General features: G+C 40.4%; 2 protein-coding genes across 5 annotated transcripts in view; one reads left to right on the forward strand and one right to left on the reverse strand.

Moving 5' to 3' along the window:
• Window positions 1-16,314, reverse strand: part of SKIL (SKI like proto-oncogene) — a 29,478-nt gene extending 13,164 nt beyond the window's left edge. Inside the window, exons 1-2 of one of the 4 annotated variants that reach the window (XM_042999118.1) lie at window positions 15,991-16,314; window positions 12,630-14,411 (exon numbers count right to left, since the gene is read on the reverse strand). In XM_042999118.1, the coding sequence (XP_042855052.1) occupies window positions 12,630-13,727 (1,098 nt within the window). In that variant the 5' untranslated portion in view covers window positions 13,728-14,411; window positions 15,991-16,314. Of the gene's footprint in view, window positions 1-12,629; window positions 15,298-15,972 lie in introns of those variants that run through there. The other 3 variants (XM_042999119.1, XM_042999120.1, XM_007077073.3) reach the window with 3 other exon arrangements.
• LOC122241917 (basic proline-rich protein-like) lies at window positions 15,244-16,965 on the forward strand. Its single transcript, XM_042998348.1, has 2 exons — window positions 15,244-16,453; window positions 16,514-16,965. Exons 1-2 carry the CDS (start codon window positions 15,244-15,246, stop codon window positions 16,963-16,965), a joined length of 1,662 nt encoding a protein of 553 aa, XP_042854282.1.
• The last annotated feature ends 2,776 nt before the right edge of the window (window positions 16,966-19,741 follow it).

Here is a 19,741-nt window from a genome sequence, read left to right on the forward strand (position 1 = left end):
GCTGACAGCTCAGAGCCTGGAGCCTGCTTTGGATTCTGTGTCTCCCTCTCTCTCTGCCCCTCCCCTGCTCATGATTTGTCTCTGTCTCTCAAAAATAAATAAACATTAAAAAAAAAATTTTTAAAGAAAGAAAAGAAAAGAAACAGAAAAGAATAACCTGTGGCTACTAACCTCTCCCTTATTTGGTTTGTTTCACATGGCCTCCTCACTACCACTCCCACTCCCACCACCACCACCACCATTCAAATTACAGTAATGACCCTGCTCTTGTGGGAAAAGAGTATCTTATTAAAGGGGGAACAAGACTCACTTGGTAGAGGAGTGAGCTAAAAGGTGGCAGTATTTGGGTGAGCAACAAAAACAAGAGGCTAACAGACAAACCCAGTGGAGTAAGAGAGAATGGAATTAAGAATGAGGTGAAGGAGGAGAAGGATGTGACAAAAAGGAGAGCTTCATATTCTTCTGACACTGCCTCTGAGAGTCTCCATTCACTTCTGCAACTGGGTAAAGTGTGTGGGAAATGATGCCATCATCCAATAATTCATAAACACAGCACTCAGAGGACAGCCACCAAATACCAAGAAACCAAGAAAACTATTTTGCCTCATGTCCCAATATTCCAGTTCAGAACCAAGAAACTACACAAAATGGAAGGGAAACAGATCTCTAGATGCTAAGCAGTTGTGATTCAAGCAAAATTAATTCATAAACTGTCCATGGTTTGACTGGGGAGATCTCACTCATGGGGGAAGAAACTCAGAAGAAACCTGACAACCCACTACCCATTTTGTTAATGGGCCAAAAAGGAAAAGGAAAACAGCTTTTGGAGCAAACATTACACAACTTGATCAATCAGGAGGTGATTTAAGGCCAATTAAAAGCCAAAATTAAAAATATGGACAGGGCACCTGGGTGTCCCAGTCAGTTAAGTGTCTCACTTTGGCTCAGGTCATGATCTTGAAGTTCATGGGTTCGAGCCTCGCGTCAGGCTTTGAGCTGTCAGCACAGAGCCTGGATCCTGCTTCAGATTCTGTGTCTCCCTCTCTCTCTGCCCCTCCCCCACTCACACGCACGCACACACGCGCGCTCTCTCTCTCTCAAAAATAAACATTAAAAACAATTTTTTTAATCCACAAAAATAAAAATATGGTAACTTCTATTTGTAGGAGGCCAACATTTTGGTTAAGAATGAACAAGGAAGGCACCTGAGGGGCTCAGTCAGTTGAGCATCTGACACCTGACTTCAGCTCAAGCATGATCTCACGATTCATGAGATGAAGACCCACTCAGGTCATGATCTCACGGTTAGTGAGTTCAAGCCCCGCTGGCAGCACAGAGCCTGCGTGGGATTCTCTAGCCTTCTGCTCTCTCTGCTCCTCCCCTGCTTGCAGGCGCTCAAGCGCATGCCTTCTCTCAAAATAAATAAATAAACTTAAAAAAAAAAAAAAAGAATGAACAAGTAATTTGAAAAACTAACAAGACCACAAGACTAGGGGAAATAAAGAGATTTTCAAAGGATTTAAGAATTGAGTATTCAGTGAGGGGACCCTAGGCTCTCTACAAGAGTACAAACAAAACAACAACAACCTCACAATCCTGATCAATTCTAAAGTTCAGAATCTGAGGCAAAAATCATATGTTTATTTATAAAATAAGCCAATCTCTTGTTTACATAGTTTCTCAGATAACTTAGTTCTACAAGTAAATTAGAAAGGATATTGCTGGTAACAACGATACTAAATAATAGATGCCAGGTGACAATCGACAGCCTAAGAAGAATTACAAAATGCAAACACAAACACTAATTCAAAAAGCAAGACAATCTAAGGGCTTTATCACAGACCAGGGCAAATAATTTAATAAAGCTCACTTGTCCCCTACCTTCACAACAGAGCACAGAAACTGATATTTAAAAAGTCTTGAGTTAACATGACATAAACTATATTCTATAACTTATACCAGATATAAATACTACACTGTATACATACATACCTACCACTTAGAAAGACTGAAAACTATTTAAGACATTTTAGAATTCAGGAAAAAGGTTAAAGTTTTTAAGAACACAGTGCTGAAAAGAGTAGCTTCATCATCCAGAAAACTCATTTAGGCAGAACATTTTTCACCAAAACACTGTATGACAAGGTGTTAATAAGCATGGATAAGCTCACTGTAACAAATCAATGAAATGTAAGATCAGCTAGGGTGCTTGGGTGGCTCACCCGGTTAAGCATCCGACTTGATTTCAGCTCAGGTATGATCTCAGGGTCATGAGATCGAGCCTGGTGTCGGGCTCTGTGCTGAGTGTGGATCGAGTCTGCTTGGGATTCATTCTCTCTCTCTCTCTCTCTCTCTCTCTCTCTCTCTCTCTCTCTCCCCTTCTCTGCCCCACACCTACTCATGCACAAGTACTCTCCCTCTCTGTCAACATAAATAAACATTAAAAAAAATTGAAGATCAGCTTCAATTAAATCGGAATTTCTTTTCTAGAAGTCACTTGTTAAACTCATTATTTAGAAAATAAAGAAAGCTCCACTTTAAATCAGTTATATATCCCAAATAATTCTGGATGTACTGCCCAAGATATCAATTGCTTCTCAGTTTTTTTTAATTAAAATTACCAAAATTGAGACATTTTCTAAAGTTTTTTCTTGAAAAATTTTTTTAATGTTTATTTTTGAGAGAGAGAGAGAGAGAGAGCGTGAGTGGGGGTAGGGCTGACAGAGAGGGAGACACAGAATCTGAAGCAGGCTCCAGGCTCCAAGTTGTCAGCACAGAGCCAAAGCAGGGCTCGAACTCACAGACCGTGAGATCATGACCTGAGCCAAAGTCAGGAGCTTAACCGACTGAGCCATCCAGGCGCCCCAAAAGTTTTTTCTATTATAGATATCTGGAATCTCAAATCTCCTGAATAGCAAGTTCTGAACTCCTTGACTTGAAATCTGACTCAATTTTGATCAATTTCAAAGCTTGATTTGTTTAAATTTTACTATTTTATTCATGATCCAAAGCCAATACATATTTCTATTTTCTATTATCTCTAAACCTCAGATGCCTCCATAAAGAATTGCTAGCATTTTAAATATCCATCCCTCTCTAATTTCTGCCCTTTATTTTATTTTCTAATCTCACACAATCCAACTAACAGAATCACAGTCTAGGGATTTTAAAGAAACCCTCTTTAAAGATCACCTAGTGCAGTCCCCTAGCCAACGTCTGAATTCCCTATTCAAAATCACTGACAAGTGGCTATCCAGCCTCTGCTTGTACAGCAGCTTTAGGTCAAGGGCCATCTTCTTTACTTTTGTGTATTTTCAGTACCTAGCACCATGCCTGGCATGTAGAAGGAACTAATAAATATTTGTTGAATGAATCCTGAATGACAGCTTAGCTCATTAATTCCCAGGGTGGCCTTTTATCGGGTTACTGTGCTACCATGAAACTGAGAAAGAAGATAGTCTCTTTCACATTCAATATCCTTCTACTCCATGAAGTACCAGAAAGCCCAACAGTCTCTGGGGTGTATTTTTAGAAATCAGACCTACAAATTAAATAATACAAATGATGGGGAAATATACAACGCTAACCATGATAAAATGTTGGGATTTGATTTTATCTAACATGTGGTAAGCCATAAACACATTTATAACAACTTATCCTAACTGTGTGTTAAAAACAATTAAGAAAAGCACATATTATACAACAGAACATTCACAGGCATGCCAGATTTTCTCATCTATTCTGCATTTGTGTCAACATACAAATTAGGTCTTCAAAAAAAGAACAATGTAATTAAATGGCACAGCAGTGTTGCTACTACTGATCAGGAATAAAAATTAGATACCAAGATATGAGTACGTATTACCTCTTATCTCACTTTTCAAGGTGGGAAGAATTTATTTACTTGGTGTTTTTAAACATCAGAATAGAATTCATTACATTACTTGGCAAAGGAGAGAAGTAGATCACTTAGTATCTTAAGTTAGAGCCCTAAACATTTTTAAATGCTTTTATCGCCCAACTTCCCCACCGTTATCTACCGCGAAATGAACAGATGGCATCCTCATCTGAAACACAGGAAAATTTTCAGACATATTATTTCATTCTTTCTCTAAGTCATAAAACAACAAATAACATCTATGAAAGCAAAATTAAAACAATCCCAAAATGTACACAAGAGTAAATTTTAAATAAATAAAAATTAGGAAATGTTTTATAAAAATTTCTCTAAATTTCAACTTACTGTGTTATATACACATGATCCTTTAATAATCACATTTCCTAATAAAGAACTATTGTGTTTTTGGTAGTACAATGCTTTTTAGTCTCACAATGACAAATAATTTAGAGAACTTGATTTCATTTACAAAAAAAAACAAAAAACAATAAACATTTTAGTCACCACTTTCTGGATACAAAAGCAATCCTACCCACTCGGTGCTATTCACATATAAACATTCCAATTTATACTTTAAAAAAAAAAAATCACAACACTTTACAATTCCTAGACTTATCTCCAATAATAAACTTTGCTTTTAGATGATACTCTAGTTTTTAATTATAATAGCAGATTAATATTATGACCCTTAATTAAATCCAAATGACAAATATTGATGAACTAAAGAAATCCAGATAATATCCTCAACATATACTGGTAGGATTTCCAAAGTCTCTCCAAAAATTACATTAAAATTTTTTTAATATGTGGAAAAATTATTTTTAAAAACAGAATTTAGAAAGAGCTATAAGAGGTAAATTTTTAGATTGTGGTATTTATTCCTAAAACAGTATGCATACAAAGGACTAGCAGATTGGTAAATTTAACAGACTATTCTAATGATGTGCTTACACAAGAAATAAAAGATAATGTATATTAAATATACATTACTTTGTACAAGCCCAACATAAATCACTAGCAACCTTACTAAACACATGACTGAATACACAGCTAAGCAATAATTCCTTAGGAATAAAGTGGATATACCTGTCAGGGCCTTTTTGCTGTGTTATTATAATACTAAGGCATTCAAGTGGTCAATAAATGATTTCAGAAGGACACAAAGACACCCTACCACACAGCTGCCAACAACTCTTACTGAAAGAAACTGAATCTCTCACTGAAGAATCAAGTTTCCTCGGTACTTCCAACATGTTGTGAATGAGCGTTTCAACAACTGAAAGAGGAATAGTGTTACAAGGTAGCAAATAGCTACTTAAGAGATTTTAAGGCTCAATCTTGTGCCTCACTTCATTGTAATTATTAGAATTAATCAACCTAATGCAAAACTGAAACAATATGATCTAAGCACCTCCACTAAATTACCAAAACCAGATAGATCTTCTGGAGATATAGCAATGTCTGCTGCTCCCCCACACTGAAAGATACCACCTATTTCACAAAGCCAATTTTAAGTTTAAATAAGTGCTCAAAGATGCTCACAGCAAAAGCAAAGGCTCACGTTTTTATAATGTGCAACTATTATCTTAAATCCTTTATGGAAATAAAGCCATGTGAAGTTAGTAGTTTGATACCACTCCCTTCACAATGTGAAGGAAAAGGAGCAAACTGATATAAGTCCTGTTAAGTTCCTACTTCTAAAATAATAAAAAAATAATAATAATAAGTTTATTTATTTAAGTAATCTCTACACCCAATGTGGGGTGCGAACCCACGATCCTGAGATCAAGAGTCATGTGTTCCTCCGATTTGAGCCAGCCAGACACCCCTAAAAATAAAAATTTTTATACTGCAATTTTACAGAGACCAATTCATTTAATATGACAATAACTTATCAATCTCCATGTCACATACATCTTTTCACTAAAATATCTGTATAAATCTAAGGTTTTGCTTTTCCAGCCCATTTCAACATATATGCTTTTTCAAAAAATGTTTATTTTTTTTTTAATTTTTTTTTAACGTTTATTTATTTTTGAGACAGAGAGAGACAGAGCATGAACGGGGGAGGGTCAGAGAGAGGGAGACACAGAATCTGAAACAGGCTCCAGGCTCTGAGCTGTCAGCACAGAGCCCGACATGGGGCTCGAACTCACGGACCGTAAGATCATGACCTGAGCCGAAGTCTCGGCCACTTAACCGACTGAGCCACCCAGGCGCCCCAAAAAATGTTTATTTTTGAGAGAGAGAGAGAGAGAGAGAGAGAGAGAGAGAATGAATGGGGGAGGGGCAGAGAGAGAAGGGGACAGAGGATCCAAAGCAGGCTCCAAGCTGACAGCAGTGAGCCCAATGTAGGGCTGGAAGAACCCACAAACCCACAAACCATAAGATCATGACCTGAGCCAAAGTCGGTCGCTCAACCTACTGAGCCACCCAGGGGCCCCCCAGCATATGTGCTTTTTAAAAAAATTATGATGGTGCCTTCCCCACTCATGGTCTGTCACTTAAAAATAAGTAAACATTAATAAAAAATTTTTTTAATTATGATCTCTGTGGCGCCTGGGTGTCTCAGTTGGTTAAGCGTCCAATTTTCTCTCAGGTCATGATGTCGTAGTTCATGGGTTCCAGCCTGGCGTGGGGCTCTGTGCTGACAGCTCAGAGCCTGGGGCCCGCTTCAGATTCTGTCTCCCTCTCTCTGCCTCTCCCTCACTCGCACTGTGTCTCTTTCTCTCTCAAAAATAAACATTAAAACAAATAAAAATAAAAAATTATGATCTCAGATCATTTTGGCCTTCAATTAATGTATGTTGAGAATATCAAAATGAAGATTAATTTTTTTATGTAGATTAATTTTACTATATGCAATGTAGTCTATTTTTTATTTTACTCTACTTCATTTTTTTAATGTCGGTGACCCACTAAATTGATTTCATAACCCTCCTGGCCCTCAACTGGGGTTCTCAAGAGATAAGCCCAAATGCCCCAAGGCATCCACTGTATGCAATGAATTAACTTCACTTCAAAGCTTTGAGAATGGTAGTATACACCATCTTTGGAAGAAATGATGAAACCATCACTCAGATCATTTTCTGTAGGGCTTAAATCTCCTTTCTTGAAACCCCAGATGAAAAGGGCTGTGTGAGTGACAAACTGCAATTTGAAAAACCTTGCTCTAAGTGAACGATCCTAGAATTGGTCCACAAGTATTATTTCAACAACTAGTCTTGTATTAATAATAACACTTGTGCACTGGCCATTTGCACAGATTTACAAAGGATTACATGTGTAAGGGAATAAACTCCAGTGTTAATTATCATCTATGTTGAAATTATGAATTAGAAATTTTGTTTTCTTCTTTGCACTTGTTTAGGATTTACTACAGTGGGCCTATATTGCTTTCATAACCACACCAAAAAACAACAACAACAAAAACACTTTTAATATGGAATAAAAGCCCTAGTGTTACCAAAATGATCTTTAGTGAGCCTCTAAACTTTCATATTCCTTGTCCCCATAAGATAAACAAAATACGCACTTTTAGGGCTATTTGAAATCTCAAAACAAATTCAATACCACAAGTAAAAACAAAATGCTGCTCTGCTTTAAAACTAAGCCTCTTTTTCTCCTCAAAAATCACTGGTAACTTTATAGGGCTAGTTAAGACTCTTCATTCAGTTATTCAAACCTTTATTAAACATCTACCACATTCTAGATTCAAAAACTAGAAGATAAAGTCCTGCCCTAAGGAGCCTCCATTTAGTCTTTATGTACATATTTCTGTGACCCACTTCTAAGTCTAGAAATCAGTATGAGTTTTAAAGTAATTTATATCTTTCTATTCATTCCTTTTTCTGCCTAGCATGGTACTGTAATACTTAATTTAGTGAATGAAGCAAGCTTCACCTTAAGAAAAGATTTAGAATTTAATTATATATCTTCTTTTTGCTTTTCACAGTCTAATAAAATCCTTAAGTTATTTTAAGTTTATGAACCCTCATTAGACCAAAATTCTGCATGTGGACAGAATAGTTTCCAGTCATTACTAAAGCTATTCCCAAACTAGTTCTATCTCTTTACTTGAACAAAATGAGTTTTGCTCCACACTTTCCTTTCCCAGAATACTAAAGGAATTGAAATTAACCCAATTCTTGATTACTTCCTTGTTCTCCCAGTGGCATAAATTATAATGTATGCATAGCTATGAGAACACTGCTGGCTGCCTACACAGTGATTCAAGTATACCCTTTTTCTTCTTCCTTGAAGTTTCTTAATTTTTTCCCATTTATCAGATCAAAAAGAATAAAGTTGTAACTTATCACCAGCCTTTTTAAAAATGTTAATACTTATAAATGTTTTACCATTTTTTTAATGGTAAAAACGAATATAGGCTCTGTATTTCCTAAACCATAAGGGGGCACTATTCCCAAAGCCATTCTAAAGATTTCATTGAAATGTCCTTATAATTCTTACAATAGACCTGTTTTGTATGTTCTTCTTGCATACTTCATTTTTAGTAAGTAAACAAAATATCCAACTAGTATAACAGCTGTGTACAAATAACTAAGAGTGGGATACATTTGAACCCATTACTCAGTTATCTCATTTGTGTTAGAAATGTCTTCACATAATTCCAGGTAAGTCAAGAAGATGTTTGGGGAAAGGAAAAGTCCCCAAATACATATTAGTAAATGTTTTAATAATAGTTTGAAGTACCATCCTACATTTCTAGACTCTTCCAAAATGCTCTGGCTTCCATTCTCTCACTCAACAGTTTATTTGCAAATCACAGGTGTTTATTTACAGATCAAACCATTATTTTACCCAAAAACTCCAAACATTCTAAAATATAATGCAGTGTGTTGTTCTTCAAAAATGTATTCAGTTTAAAAAAAGATTTCATTGACTGCCTCTGATGCACCAAGCACTAAACTACATTCTGGGAAAACAGGAAAAAGGGTCTCTAAACTCATGAAGTCAATTATTAATTTCAGAAAAGTAGACAAAAATATTCATACTCGTCGTGCATATGAACACAAATACTTCATCTGATTCTAACCTTACCCCCACTTGATCAAAATTTATGTTAATCGCAAAATACAAACTATATCACTGATGTAACAAATTACCACCAAATTGGCCACAATTATTACTGAAACACATTTTGTCTCAACACTACTCTTTGTAGTTGCCCATTTTCTCTAGTGTATTTCCTTACCTTATTGGACTAAGAAATGCACTTCCTAAACAGAAAAAAAAACAGTTTACAAGATAGAATTTTTTTTGTACTATTATTATTCCAATGACTTCTACAAAAATGAGGAACTGAAAGGAAAATGCAAAACTAAAAATAGTAAAATGTTTAACAGGCTTTAAAAAAAAAGTTTAAATTGATATCTTTAGGTCATTTATGTGCATCATAATCTATTTTTTTCCTAAGCAGAGTAAATACCATATTATTATTTACCTAAGAGTAGTCAATTCTGAATGTTAAAAAATCTACATTTTAAATGTTTTTTTTTTTTTAACATAAGGGCATACACCATCTCTAACTTAAAGATTTTCTGTCACATTTTGTAAGAGTAAAGAACCACCTATCACTACAAGTGGGCTTTTCCAATGTGCTTGAAAATAATCTTAAACATCACCCTTCAAATTTTATTTACAAATGATCAATTTGCTTAGCAACCTTTTTTCCATAGACAAAAATGTAAGAGCAACTAAATCAGAATTAGATCAAATAAATAATACAACAGCCATATTTCTAAAAAAAAGCGTAAAAAGTTCAGGCGATACAAAGAAATAAATTGCTTAAGAACATCATTTTACAAAGCCACCTAGGCAGATCTAAAACCAGTTGTATTTCTTGTCCTGACCTGAGTAAGAAAGGCTTCAAAATATACCGTTAGTTTCTACACAGAGCCAGTTCTTCACTTAGAACACTGACCTTATACCACTTACTTCTCCCATCTAAATATAGCTACTAACTATGCAAATTAAATGGAGCTATTAGTTATGCAAATAGTTAGGTGATCATTACTAATATAATTTCCAACCTTGGAAATAACAGTTGCTACATTTCAAACAATTGCCTTTTGAGTTTCATAATTTTGGTTTTTAAATCTAAAACAATACTTTAACTAAATTAACAATGTATAAACGTATTGAACTACGTTAGTATTCACATTAAACATAAGGTTCTTTACATAAAATATTACTATATTTAGTTTACTCTTCTATGTAAAAAAAAAAAAAAAGAAAAGAAAGCCTGTATTGACTTCTTCAAATGAGCTTCCTCTGGGTCTATTTGGTTTGTTTGGCAACCAACTCACTGACTCACAGGAGATAATAAAAAACGTTCCCCAGTCAAGGATATCTCCTAGCACCCCCTCCCTGTTAAGGACCTTAGTATAAAATTCAAGTTAACACAGAGTTTATGAACCATTACACTAAGGAAAATTGATAAGAAGTTAATGTTTCTCAAAATTCAGTAGTAGTTTGTACTACAAAGTTTGCTTTAGGGAAAAGCAGTGAAAATTACTAGACTTCAAGTCAGAAGAACTGCATTCAGCTCCTCATTCTACCACCCACCAGTTATACAACCAGAACATGTGACCCATCTGGGACTGGTTTCTCATCTAAGAAACCTTGTTCACAGACCTTCAAAAAAGTCTTCAGGACTAAATTTTCAAAATATGGAGTGATAAGCATAATAAAACAACCACTCAAGTATGTATTACATGTGAACCCAAAAGTCTTCTTTCTTAAAGATTTCATTGCTAGAAATTTTCTTAAATTCCCTTACATTGCTTACAATTCACATAAAATTGCAAACAATACCAAAATGAAACCAAAAACATTATAGTAAATCCTGCAAAAAGATAACAGCCAAAAGGTGAGGGAAAAAAATCTCACACCTTCCCCCCCCAAAAAAATGAATTCAAATTAATCATTTCTGAGACAATAAAGGACTACATTCAGATGAAGAATGGTTTCAATTTTACTTAAACCCTAGCACATACAGTTTCAGTTAAGTAAATTCATCACCTTTTTCTTTCTAATCTTTATCATGGTTCTCAGATGTTTTTGTTCACAAATACAGAAGAGGAACTTCAGGCAAAGGAGTTTATCCCAAAAACGCTTATGTCAGAGCAATGAAGACTGGAGTAAGAATATCTAGCAAATAATGTGGTCACCTATGGACACGTAAGGGTAGGGCTCTAATTAGCATTGAGCAAGATATCATAAATATCAAAAGGAGCATTCCACATTTTGAGAATATAGATCATCTCCAAGCACAAGCTTCAGCATGGGACCAATCCAGCTGTAAGCAAGTCCAGTAATTTGAGAAGTGGCTTGAAGTCAATCCTGCTTCAAAATCAGTCAATAACTGCACATGAACAATATAAACTTATCTAGTAGCCACAGGCAAGGAATTTCAGAGTGCTGACCCTTTGGAAGCAGCAAGTAGCAAACTACCCTGAATTAAGAGTCTAAAATTATCTTCTTGAGCTTCAGAAGCAAATCACAGTTTTAAAACTCAACTGTAACTAAATTTCCCTCAAAACCTTAAAGGTGCCATAATAAGGCACACGACACCAAAATCTCAGATTCAAGCCCAAGCTCTAATGTTGCTGTGAATAAGCTGCGGTCATTTAATACGCTTCACTCATTTCTTCTGTGAAGTAGAAAAGGTAGAGATTATTTCAAGAAATAAAAACTAATAGTGGAAAACTTAGATTCTTAAGATGAAACATGGCCAATCTTTCATTGTACAACTCAAATAAAATTATATACGTGAAACTGCTCAAAAACAATGCTTGCCACAATGTGTTAAACAGTGCTAGCTATTATACTAACTTTAATCAAGTAAAAAATATATTTAACAACCAAATCAACAAGCTGGATATTTAATAACCCAAATCTTGTTTATTACCCAGGCATTCAGGCTCTCAGAATGAAGACCTTAGTTTAGCCTAGCAGATATTGCAGTGGGAAAAATAATAAGATCTCTTTGCTGACAGGTTTTTATATTAGTATTTATTTAGCCTAAAATAATCTATTTATTCTAGCTGTCACAATTTTTTTAAGTTATTTCTTTCTTTTAAAAAAACCTCTTACCAGAATCACAAATTCTTCCGATAAACCTGTTTTTTCCATTTATTCCGAATATTGATCAAACCTGAATATCCAGGGATAAAAACAATGTCAGAAATCCTAGATCTACCTTGGAAAAATGCTGTTTGAAGCCCACAACCAGAATTGTTTTGGCCAGCCATTGTACCATTTGCAAATGGAAATAACACCAAAGTGTAAATTATCTGGAGTCCTAGGACAACAACAGATCTAGTCATCAAAAAGCAGGATGTGTGAAAAAGAAAGAGATCATGACTTGACAAAGAAGCCCCAAATCCTCCACACCCTGTCTATATAATCTTGGGAAAGCCACTTGATCTGAGCCTCATTCTCTTTATCTGTAGAATGGGAATAATCCTACTTCTTGCACTAGGCTGTTTGAAAGATGAAATGAACACACACACAGGAAAGCGCTTTATAGCCTAAAACGTGTGATACAAACATAACACATTACAAAGACCAGTATTTTTTGTTGTTGCATGAGCAGTAACAGTTTCTTAACATCGCACAGGTTAAGTAAGTCTAAATATAGACTTCTGATTTCAAAGTAAACCAGTGCCATTATTTAAAATTACTATTAAAAAAAAAAAAAACTTGCCTTAGATTGAGTCCTTTTTCCATTTCTCATGCTAAATTTCTCCTTCATTTCTTCTAATATTATCTTCAGTTTCTTTTCTTCAGGTGTCCCTAAGTATTTCTGGTTCACATGAAGATAGCAATGCCATTTGGCTGACTCAAAGCCCCAGTGGCAAGTCCTTTTGTCAGGTGATCTGTGAGAATGCATCACAAATGTCTGGGGCGCAAACATTCCACAGCACTCCAGACATTGAATACATGGAGCATCAGGCTGAACATAAAACTGGGGTGCAAACAGACCCTGACATTTGCCCAAGCATTCATGTTCCACTTCAAAGGCACTGCCAGTTTCCTTTAACTGGGCCAATGAGTTTTTAGCAGGAAGTACACTACCATTTTGAGGAAAAGTGCGTGGCCGCAATAAAGCATTACATAGTCTTTGTGCATCAGTTAATGTGATCAACCCACAGGATGGGGCATTGAATGGAAGTATTCCCAGGACCTTTAAGATATGAAGCTGGTCTGAAGTACACCGTGAACAATAGATGTACAATTCGTCACACACCGTATTTATTTGCTGGAGTGAAAATTCTCGGAGAACAGAATTTAAGACTTGAGGCAAACAGAGTCTCTTTTCTCCTCCAACCTGAAAACAAGAAATAGACTCCCCTTCCAACACAGTCTGTGTGAGTTCTGTGGAGCTATCAGAAGGGATGAACAGTGGACCAGGAAGAACCTGAGGAGATGGAAGAGGCAGAAATACAGTGGGTGACATGCTTTCTTGGGAATACCGAGCAGAAAATGCTGCTGGTCCACCCAGAGAGCTCTGACTACTTAAATGAAATTGTGCCAAAGTGTGTTTCAAACTGGGATTTAAATGTAAAGGTTCTGGCACAGAGGCACAGGTTCGCTTGACGTGCTCCCCATCGGTTTCCATTGGCACTTCATAGTCCTCCAAGTGTTCCTTCTTTACTGTTGGCATCTTGTTCATCATCATTTTTCCATTTGCAGGAACGTCTGTCATCATTTTTTTCACTGGGGGGCCACAATCATCTCCCATCCCATTCAGTTTTTTATTTGAGCCCTGAACCAAGGAAAAATTTGTCTGTAGATTTTCCATTGCTAAAAACTGTGGTGTTAAATAAGTAAGTCTGAGATTTGCATTGTTATTTAGTCACTCATTCCAAGAGAGAAGCAATGTATATCAATACTTATAGTAGCTTACTCTCACAGAAAACTTAAATTTCCAAAGAGAAATCTCCCTAAATTACTCAAGAGATTTTAGTTTTATTTGGTTCTGCTTATACTCTAGTATAATTTCACTGCTAGTGCTATAAAATGTCTTTTGTCCCTAATAATAAAGAATATAATTTTGAGAGGCACACCTCTGAGGAAGCCTTTTTTCTTAACTCTTCAAATAGACGCATTAAAATAAACTTATCAATTCTCTCAACTCGGAATGTCCAGATTCAGTGCAATGGTTTGGTCTGGTTTGGAGCAAAACATGTGAAAAGTTTATGCAATTACTTGTGTCATAAAACCTAGACACAAATATAAATCAAAATGTTGCACCCAAATTTAGTTTTTGGCACCAAGGACACCAAAAAAAGGAAAAGAAAACAGTATCTTCTCTAAAAGTGATGATCTGTTGGTCTGTGTTGACCAACTGAAGGTTTGTAGAAATCCTCAAAAACAGTAAGAAGAGCCTCTGACTCCACTTGAACTTCTACAGTTAAAAATGATATCTAAAGAAAAATTGCCCAGTTATCTTCATGGATTACTGTTCATTCTTCTTTTAATTAATCTGGAAGAGAAGAGCAGTGAGGGAGAGTTATACTTGAATTTGCTCAGAGGCCAAAGGGTCAGTTTGAAACTAGTTTCTTAATCTTACACTGAGTTCACTTTACCAAAGGTGACACTTGAGCGATTTCTTTAAATCTAACACCAGTTAACTAGAAGAACTTCATTTAAACAGGAAAATAATTTGTAGAACGGGTAAAGGGAGCAATAACATCCCTGAAAAGGGAATAGAAGAACCTTAAATAGATCATCTCACCTAAAACTAAGTACCAGAGTCTTTCCCAGTTATGCCATTTGAACTATAATAATCCATTACTTCATCTCTTAATTTTAAAAAATGCCAGTTTCATCCAAAAAAATCAGATACGTGCTAACATAGCTACCATATGTACCTAACTTACAATTTTAAGGGCATTAATTCACCCAGTGTACGCTATTTTTTCTGGAATGACTGTAGGCAAAAATTAACTTTCCCTTTAAAAGGTTAGCGAATTTGCTTAATGGAAGCCAAAAGCTATAGACTCCACTCCTGGGAATCTCCATCCTTAACAAGACTAATTCCGGACAAAAAACACAAGGCAGACAGACCTCACAAAGAATGCAAATGGAGGAAGAGGGGAAAAGAAAAGATTCTTCTTCCACTTCCTTCTTGAGAGGACACCCAAAAGAAATCCAATAAATAAAAATGTTTGCCTCCCAAACTCTCAGCAATGTCCCTTAAAAGAGACCCAAAGGGTTACGGACCCAGGCCACTAACCAATGTTCTGACTTTCGCCCACCACAGAAACACCTCAGCCAACGCAGACCGAGAAAGAGGGCAGGAGGCATGACCTACAATGGGGGAGCCCCCCCAAACTCTGAAATCCTCGGCCCACGCAAATCCACCCACCCATCACAAACCCGAGGGGGAGGGCGGAGTGGCGGACAGGGGAGCCGGGACGCCTTGGGCTGCGCAAGGGGAGAGTGGGAAGTGGAAAAAGAGGAGTCCCCCAACCCCCACCCACGGTCTCGGGACAACCCCAAGTGCCCTCCCAATACTGCCCCACTGCGGGGGCCGCGGGGAGGACTGTGGAAATCCACCCCCGTACCCTCGCCCCAGGAAGTTCTCGGGTGTTACCCCAGCACCCCTAAGGCTGCACCTCCCCCGCCTCCCCGGGGCCAGAAAGGAGAAGGGTCTGCGGGCGGGTGGGGCGCCTAGCCGGGATCTCCGCGCCGCCGGGCGCCGACAGACGCCCGGGGCATCCCCGAGGAGCGCAGACTGGCGGCTGGGGAAGGGTGGGAGGAGTGACGGGCGTCCGGGTCTCCGGGGTCCCGACGGCTCCGGTCAAGTGCAGCGCCCTTCCAGCCTAGGGTCAGCGAGGCTTGATCCGCCGTGGGACACCCGCCCTGCGCCCCCCGTGGCCCCGACCCCACCCGGGACCCGCGCATCCGGACCCCCGACTTCGGCCTCCGCGCCCGAGGTAGCTCGACGAGCTTTGTTAACTCCCCACTATCCACGGCACCGCCGTCGGGCTGCCCCAAGGCCGCGCGCCCCTTGCCGCCCGCCGCGCCCGCCGCGTCCTCACCACGAGCCGGGGCCGCACCTGTGCCAGCCGCCGCCGCTCGCCCGCTCCCTTCGGCTGTGCCGGCGCCGCTCCGAACCCCACACACATCGCTACACACAGCCCTCTGACGTCACCGAGCCCTCGGCCCGCCCACGTCACTGCGGAGACACACGGCTTCCCGCAGACGCCGCCGCCGTCTCCGGCCGCCCGGGGGAGAGCGAGGGCGGCGGGGAGGGGGAGGGGAAGGGAACGGAGCCAGCGGCGGCACCGCGCGCGCGGGCCCGCCGGCGTCGCTGCCACCGCCCCCTCGCGACTCCCAGCCCCTCGGGGACGCGCGCGCCGTCTGGCCTATTGTGGCTCCTCGGGGCTCCCCCCTCGCCCCGTCGCCTCGCGCACGCCCCTCCCCCCCCCCCCAGGCGCGCGCCCGGCACTCCTGGCCTCGCGCGCCGTCTGGGCGGCTGGCGCACGGCGCTGTCTGCGGTGCACCCGGCGCAGACAGGATGTTCCCTCCCCGCCCCACCCCCACTGCCGCCCTCCCTCCTTCCTTCCTCGAGTCGCCCAGCCGGCTGTCTGGGGCCGCCACCGCCCCGCCCCCGCCCCACCCGCTGCTCTGTGGTGACGGGCCAGACCCGGGGGCGCCCTGGCCGCTCCGCTGCCGCGCGACTGGGAGAGAGGGGGCAGGGCGGCCGCGCGGTGCACTGTGCGCGACCCCAGCAGCCGGCAGGGCGGAGGCAGGGCCCGCCCGGCAGAGCGCCGCCGCCCGAGGTCAGGCACGGGCGACCCTCCCCCCGCGAGGCTGCAGCTGGGCCGCCCCGCCCCGGAGGCAGCCGGGTGGCGGCCGCCCTGCAGCGCCCCCGGTGTGGGCCCCGCTCCCCGGGGCGCGCCGGGGCTGCCCCCCGCCCCCACGGGGCCTCCCGCCCGCAGGCCGCCCTGCCAGCTGCCTGCGCTCCGCCCCACCTCGGCGGCCCCCGCCTTGCCGGGGCGGCCTCCGCCCAGACGCCTTCCCCGGGCTGACCTCCATCCGCCATCCGGCCAGGCTGGAGGGCTGGCCAAAGTTCCGGCAAAACCGAGAGAAAACATTTTTGTCCCTACTTCTCAGCCTCTCTCCTCCCACCCTTTCTCCTCACTAGGTTGCTCCCTCGGTTCCAAAAGGGAGCTAGAAATTACAGGTTTCTACAGTGTTTACTTAAGGCCTTTTATTATTTGGTTTTTGTTTCAGAGGGGAACAGGAGATAAGACGAGGAAAGGTACGACGTACGAGCTTTCGGCTTTGACCCTCAGGGGCGAGCAGAATGGTCTTCCTGGTCAGTGTTCCCAGGGTAGCCAATTAGCATATTGAACTCTGCCGAGTTGCTCTGTCATATTTCGAAACACTAAGAAATCCCCTTTTCTCCACCCCGGTGGTAGATCAGGAACTGAAATAGTCCTCCAAGTCGCACTGCACAGAATTTAGAGGACTGGAGCTTAGTCTCTTCCCCCCCCCCCCCCCCCCCGCTCCTTTTCGCCCATTTTTGTCCAATTTCTCCTGGTTTTACTGCTTGGAGGTCTCTCCTACGGGGTCCACATTTGGAGCTGGCCGACTGGGAACAGTCCTGTGCTCATAGATTTTTACCCCCTCTTTTACTCGCAGAAGGCCTACCAAAGGCTCACAAGCCTCTTATTCCCCCCACTCCCAAGTTCCCGTCCTGACGCCCCCATCGTCGTGCTCCAGGGTCGTGCCCTCTCGCCCCCCCCCACCTTCCCCTTCTTCTTGACTGCCTCCTTTGCTGAACATGAATAATTCCGCAGCACTTCCCATCTGTTATTGCCATAGAGACAGAAGCTCGGCAAAGATAATGATGTTCTGTGCAGAGCCAGTGGGGGGAGAACAGCATCTGTGAGTCTGGGGGATAGATTTTCTAACCGGGAGAATATTTAGAAGGCCCGGCTGCAGATACAGTGTGGAAGACTGGACAGTCCTGAGACTTGGCATCCAGTCAACCCTTGGCACCTGGCTCATGTCTCTCCAGAAGAAACAATTTTTGGAAACCAAAATGACAGATTTTTTAAAAAGTGATTCCAAACTGCAATTAATGATACATGTTTAGTACTCATTTTATCAGCCATAAAAATAATTACTTGCTAGCATGTCCAAAGACCTAAGAACCAAAATAAATTGGACAGTAAATAGACTTTTGAGAAATCACACGCATTATCCCCGCCACTGTTCTTTTGATTTGCTTTCCCCGGGAATCTGTTTTTTGAGGGAAGGATCTTTTGTGCCTCTTATTTTATGTACAATGGTTTGAGAAATAGTGACAGGCAAATGTAGCTAGAACCAATCAAGCTTTGAGGGCATTTTTTTTTTCATTATTCATCAAAGTACAAAACGTATCAAATTAAAATTCACTTTGCCCTTGAATTCCCAAGGTCTCAGCCTCCAAGGTACAGGTTTGAACACAAGTTAAACTAAGCAGAGTACATTTACATGATGCAGATGGGGAGGCTCATTCTAAGCCAGATTTTTGCAGGCCTACTTAAACATTTTCAGAAATTATCAGTAAAACTGATTGCATAACATGAAAAAAAAACACTGAAGCAAATGAGAATGGTTATCTCAGAAACAGAATTAAATGGACACAGAGAATACAATCCTTGGAAAAAATAAGCACTGTGAGGTCATGAATGTCGTACTTCCCACATACGGATGGTCTTAATCAGTGTTGAAAAGCCATCTCGAGTATTGGTTAGTAAATAGCTTTTAGGCAGGTTTTGAATGGCCTCCTACCGCATCTTGTTGGCTGCCAGCAGGAGCTGAGCAAGACCAGTGTGAGAGGTGTGCCCTCATGCATGTAAGAAATTCCAAATGATTGGAGGGGAGGAGGAGCCTACTCGTTGTCTCATCTTCCATCAAGCAGTACAGCTACAAGATCTAAGCTAACTGGTACCAGATGGTCTAGAATTTCTTCTTCATTAGTTATGGCCCTCTGGTAATAATAGAAATCAAGAATTTAGGGGTTATAAATTCAAAGACTAAATCTGACCTGTGACCTGATAAATGGTTTGGGGCAAATGCTTTCCTCTGTGTCTCCATTTACCCAACTATTGATAATGACCTACCAATATTAATTATGAAGAATACAGAAAGGAAAAGGATACAAAAAGGTAAAGTGCAAGCACTCAATGTAAATTAATTTTATTTTTATGAAGAAGGGGCGAGAAAGGTCAAATAAGTGTTCATCAGGCACACAGACTCAGGCTTGTGTTTTTGTTTATACTCCCTAGTGCTCTTTTCTAAGGGAGAAAAACCAACTGTAGCTTGATGGTTCTAATGCCTCTTCTCCCCTCTTCCTTGATCTTCAACAAAAAAGCTTGTTTGAAATATTTTTTTGCAGCAAATTAAATGCTACAAGTCCCTTCAGTTTTATAAAAGAATCTCAACTATTTCCTTTTCCATCTCATTTTTTTCTGTAGCTTTTTACTTATTTCTACTCGTCTGAATTGTGACCATGATGATTATCTTTAACTTCCTCCCAGCACTCTAATCTTTTTCTTACCTACCATACCCCCACCCCTCAGTACCCTTTAAGCACCATATTAGTTTAATGTTACTGTCCCTGCTGGTACAAAGTTCCCCTCACTGACTAGGTTTTCTCCTCCAGGCTCCTTTCTCCTCTTATCTGCCAAATCAATACTATATCTTCAAGATCCTAATCCCCATTTTCATGCCTTAAATAAGATGGAAACCAGATGCTTAAAAACTATTAACCTCTTCTTCCTGAATACTGTTACACAACACTTCTTTTTTTCA

This window comes from Panthera tigris, chromosome C2, assembly GCF_018350195.1.
Source record: "Panthera tigris isolate Pti1 chromosome C2, P.tigris_Pti1_mat1.1, whole genome shotgun sequence".
NCBI classification, from domain to species: Eukaryota; Metazoa; Chordata; class Mammalia; order Carnivora; family Felidae; genus Panthera; species Panthera tigris.

Excerpts from the sequence above, each read along its gene's own strand:
- LOC122241917 (XM_042998348.1), top strand. The coding sequence starts at position 15,244 with ATGGGGGAGCCCCCCCAAACTCTGAAATCCTCGGCCCACGCAAATCCA. Across the intron at positions 16,454-16,513 it reads GCACCCGGCGCAGACAGGAT|CCGGCTGTCTGGGGCCGCCA; the intron begins GTTCCCTCCCCG and ends CGAGTCGCCCAG.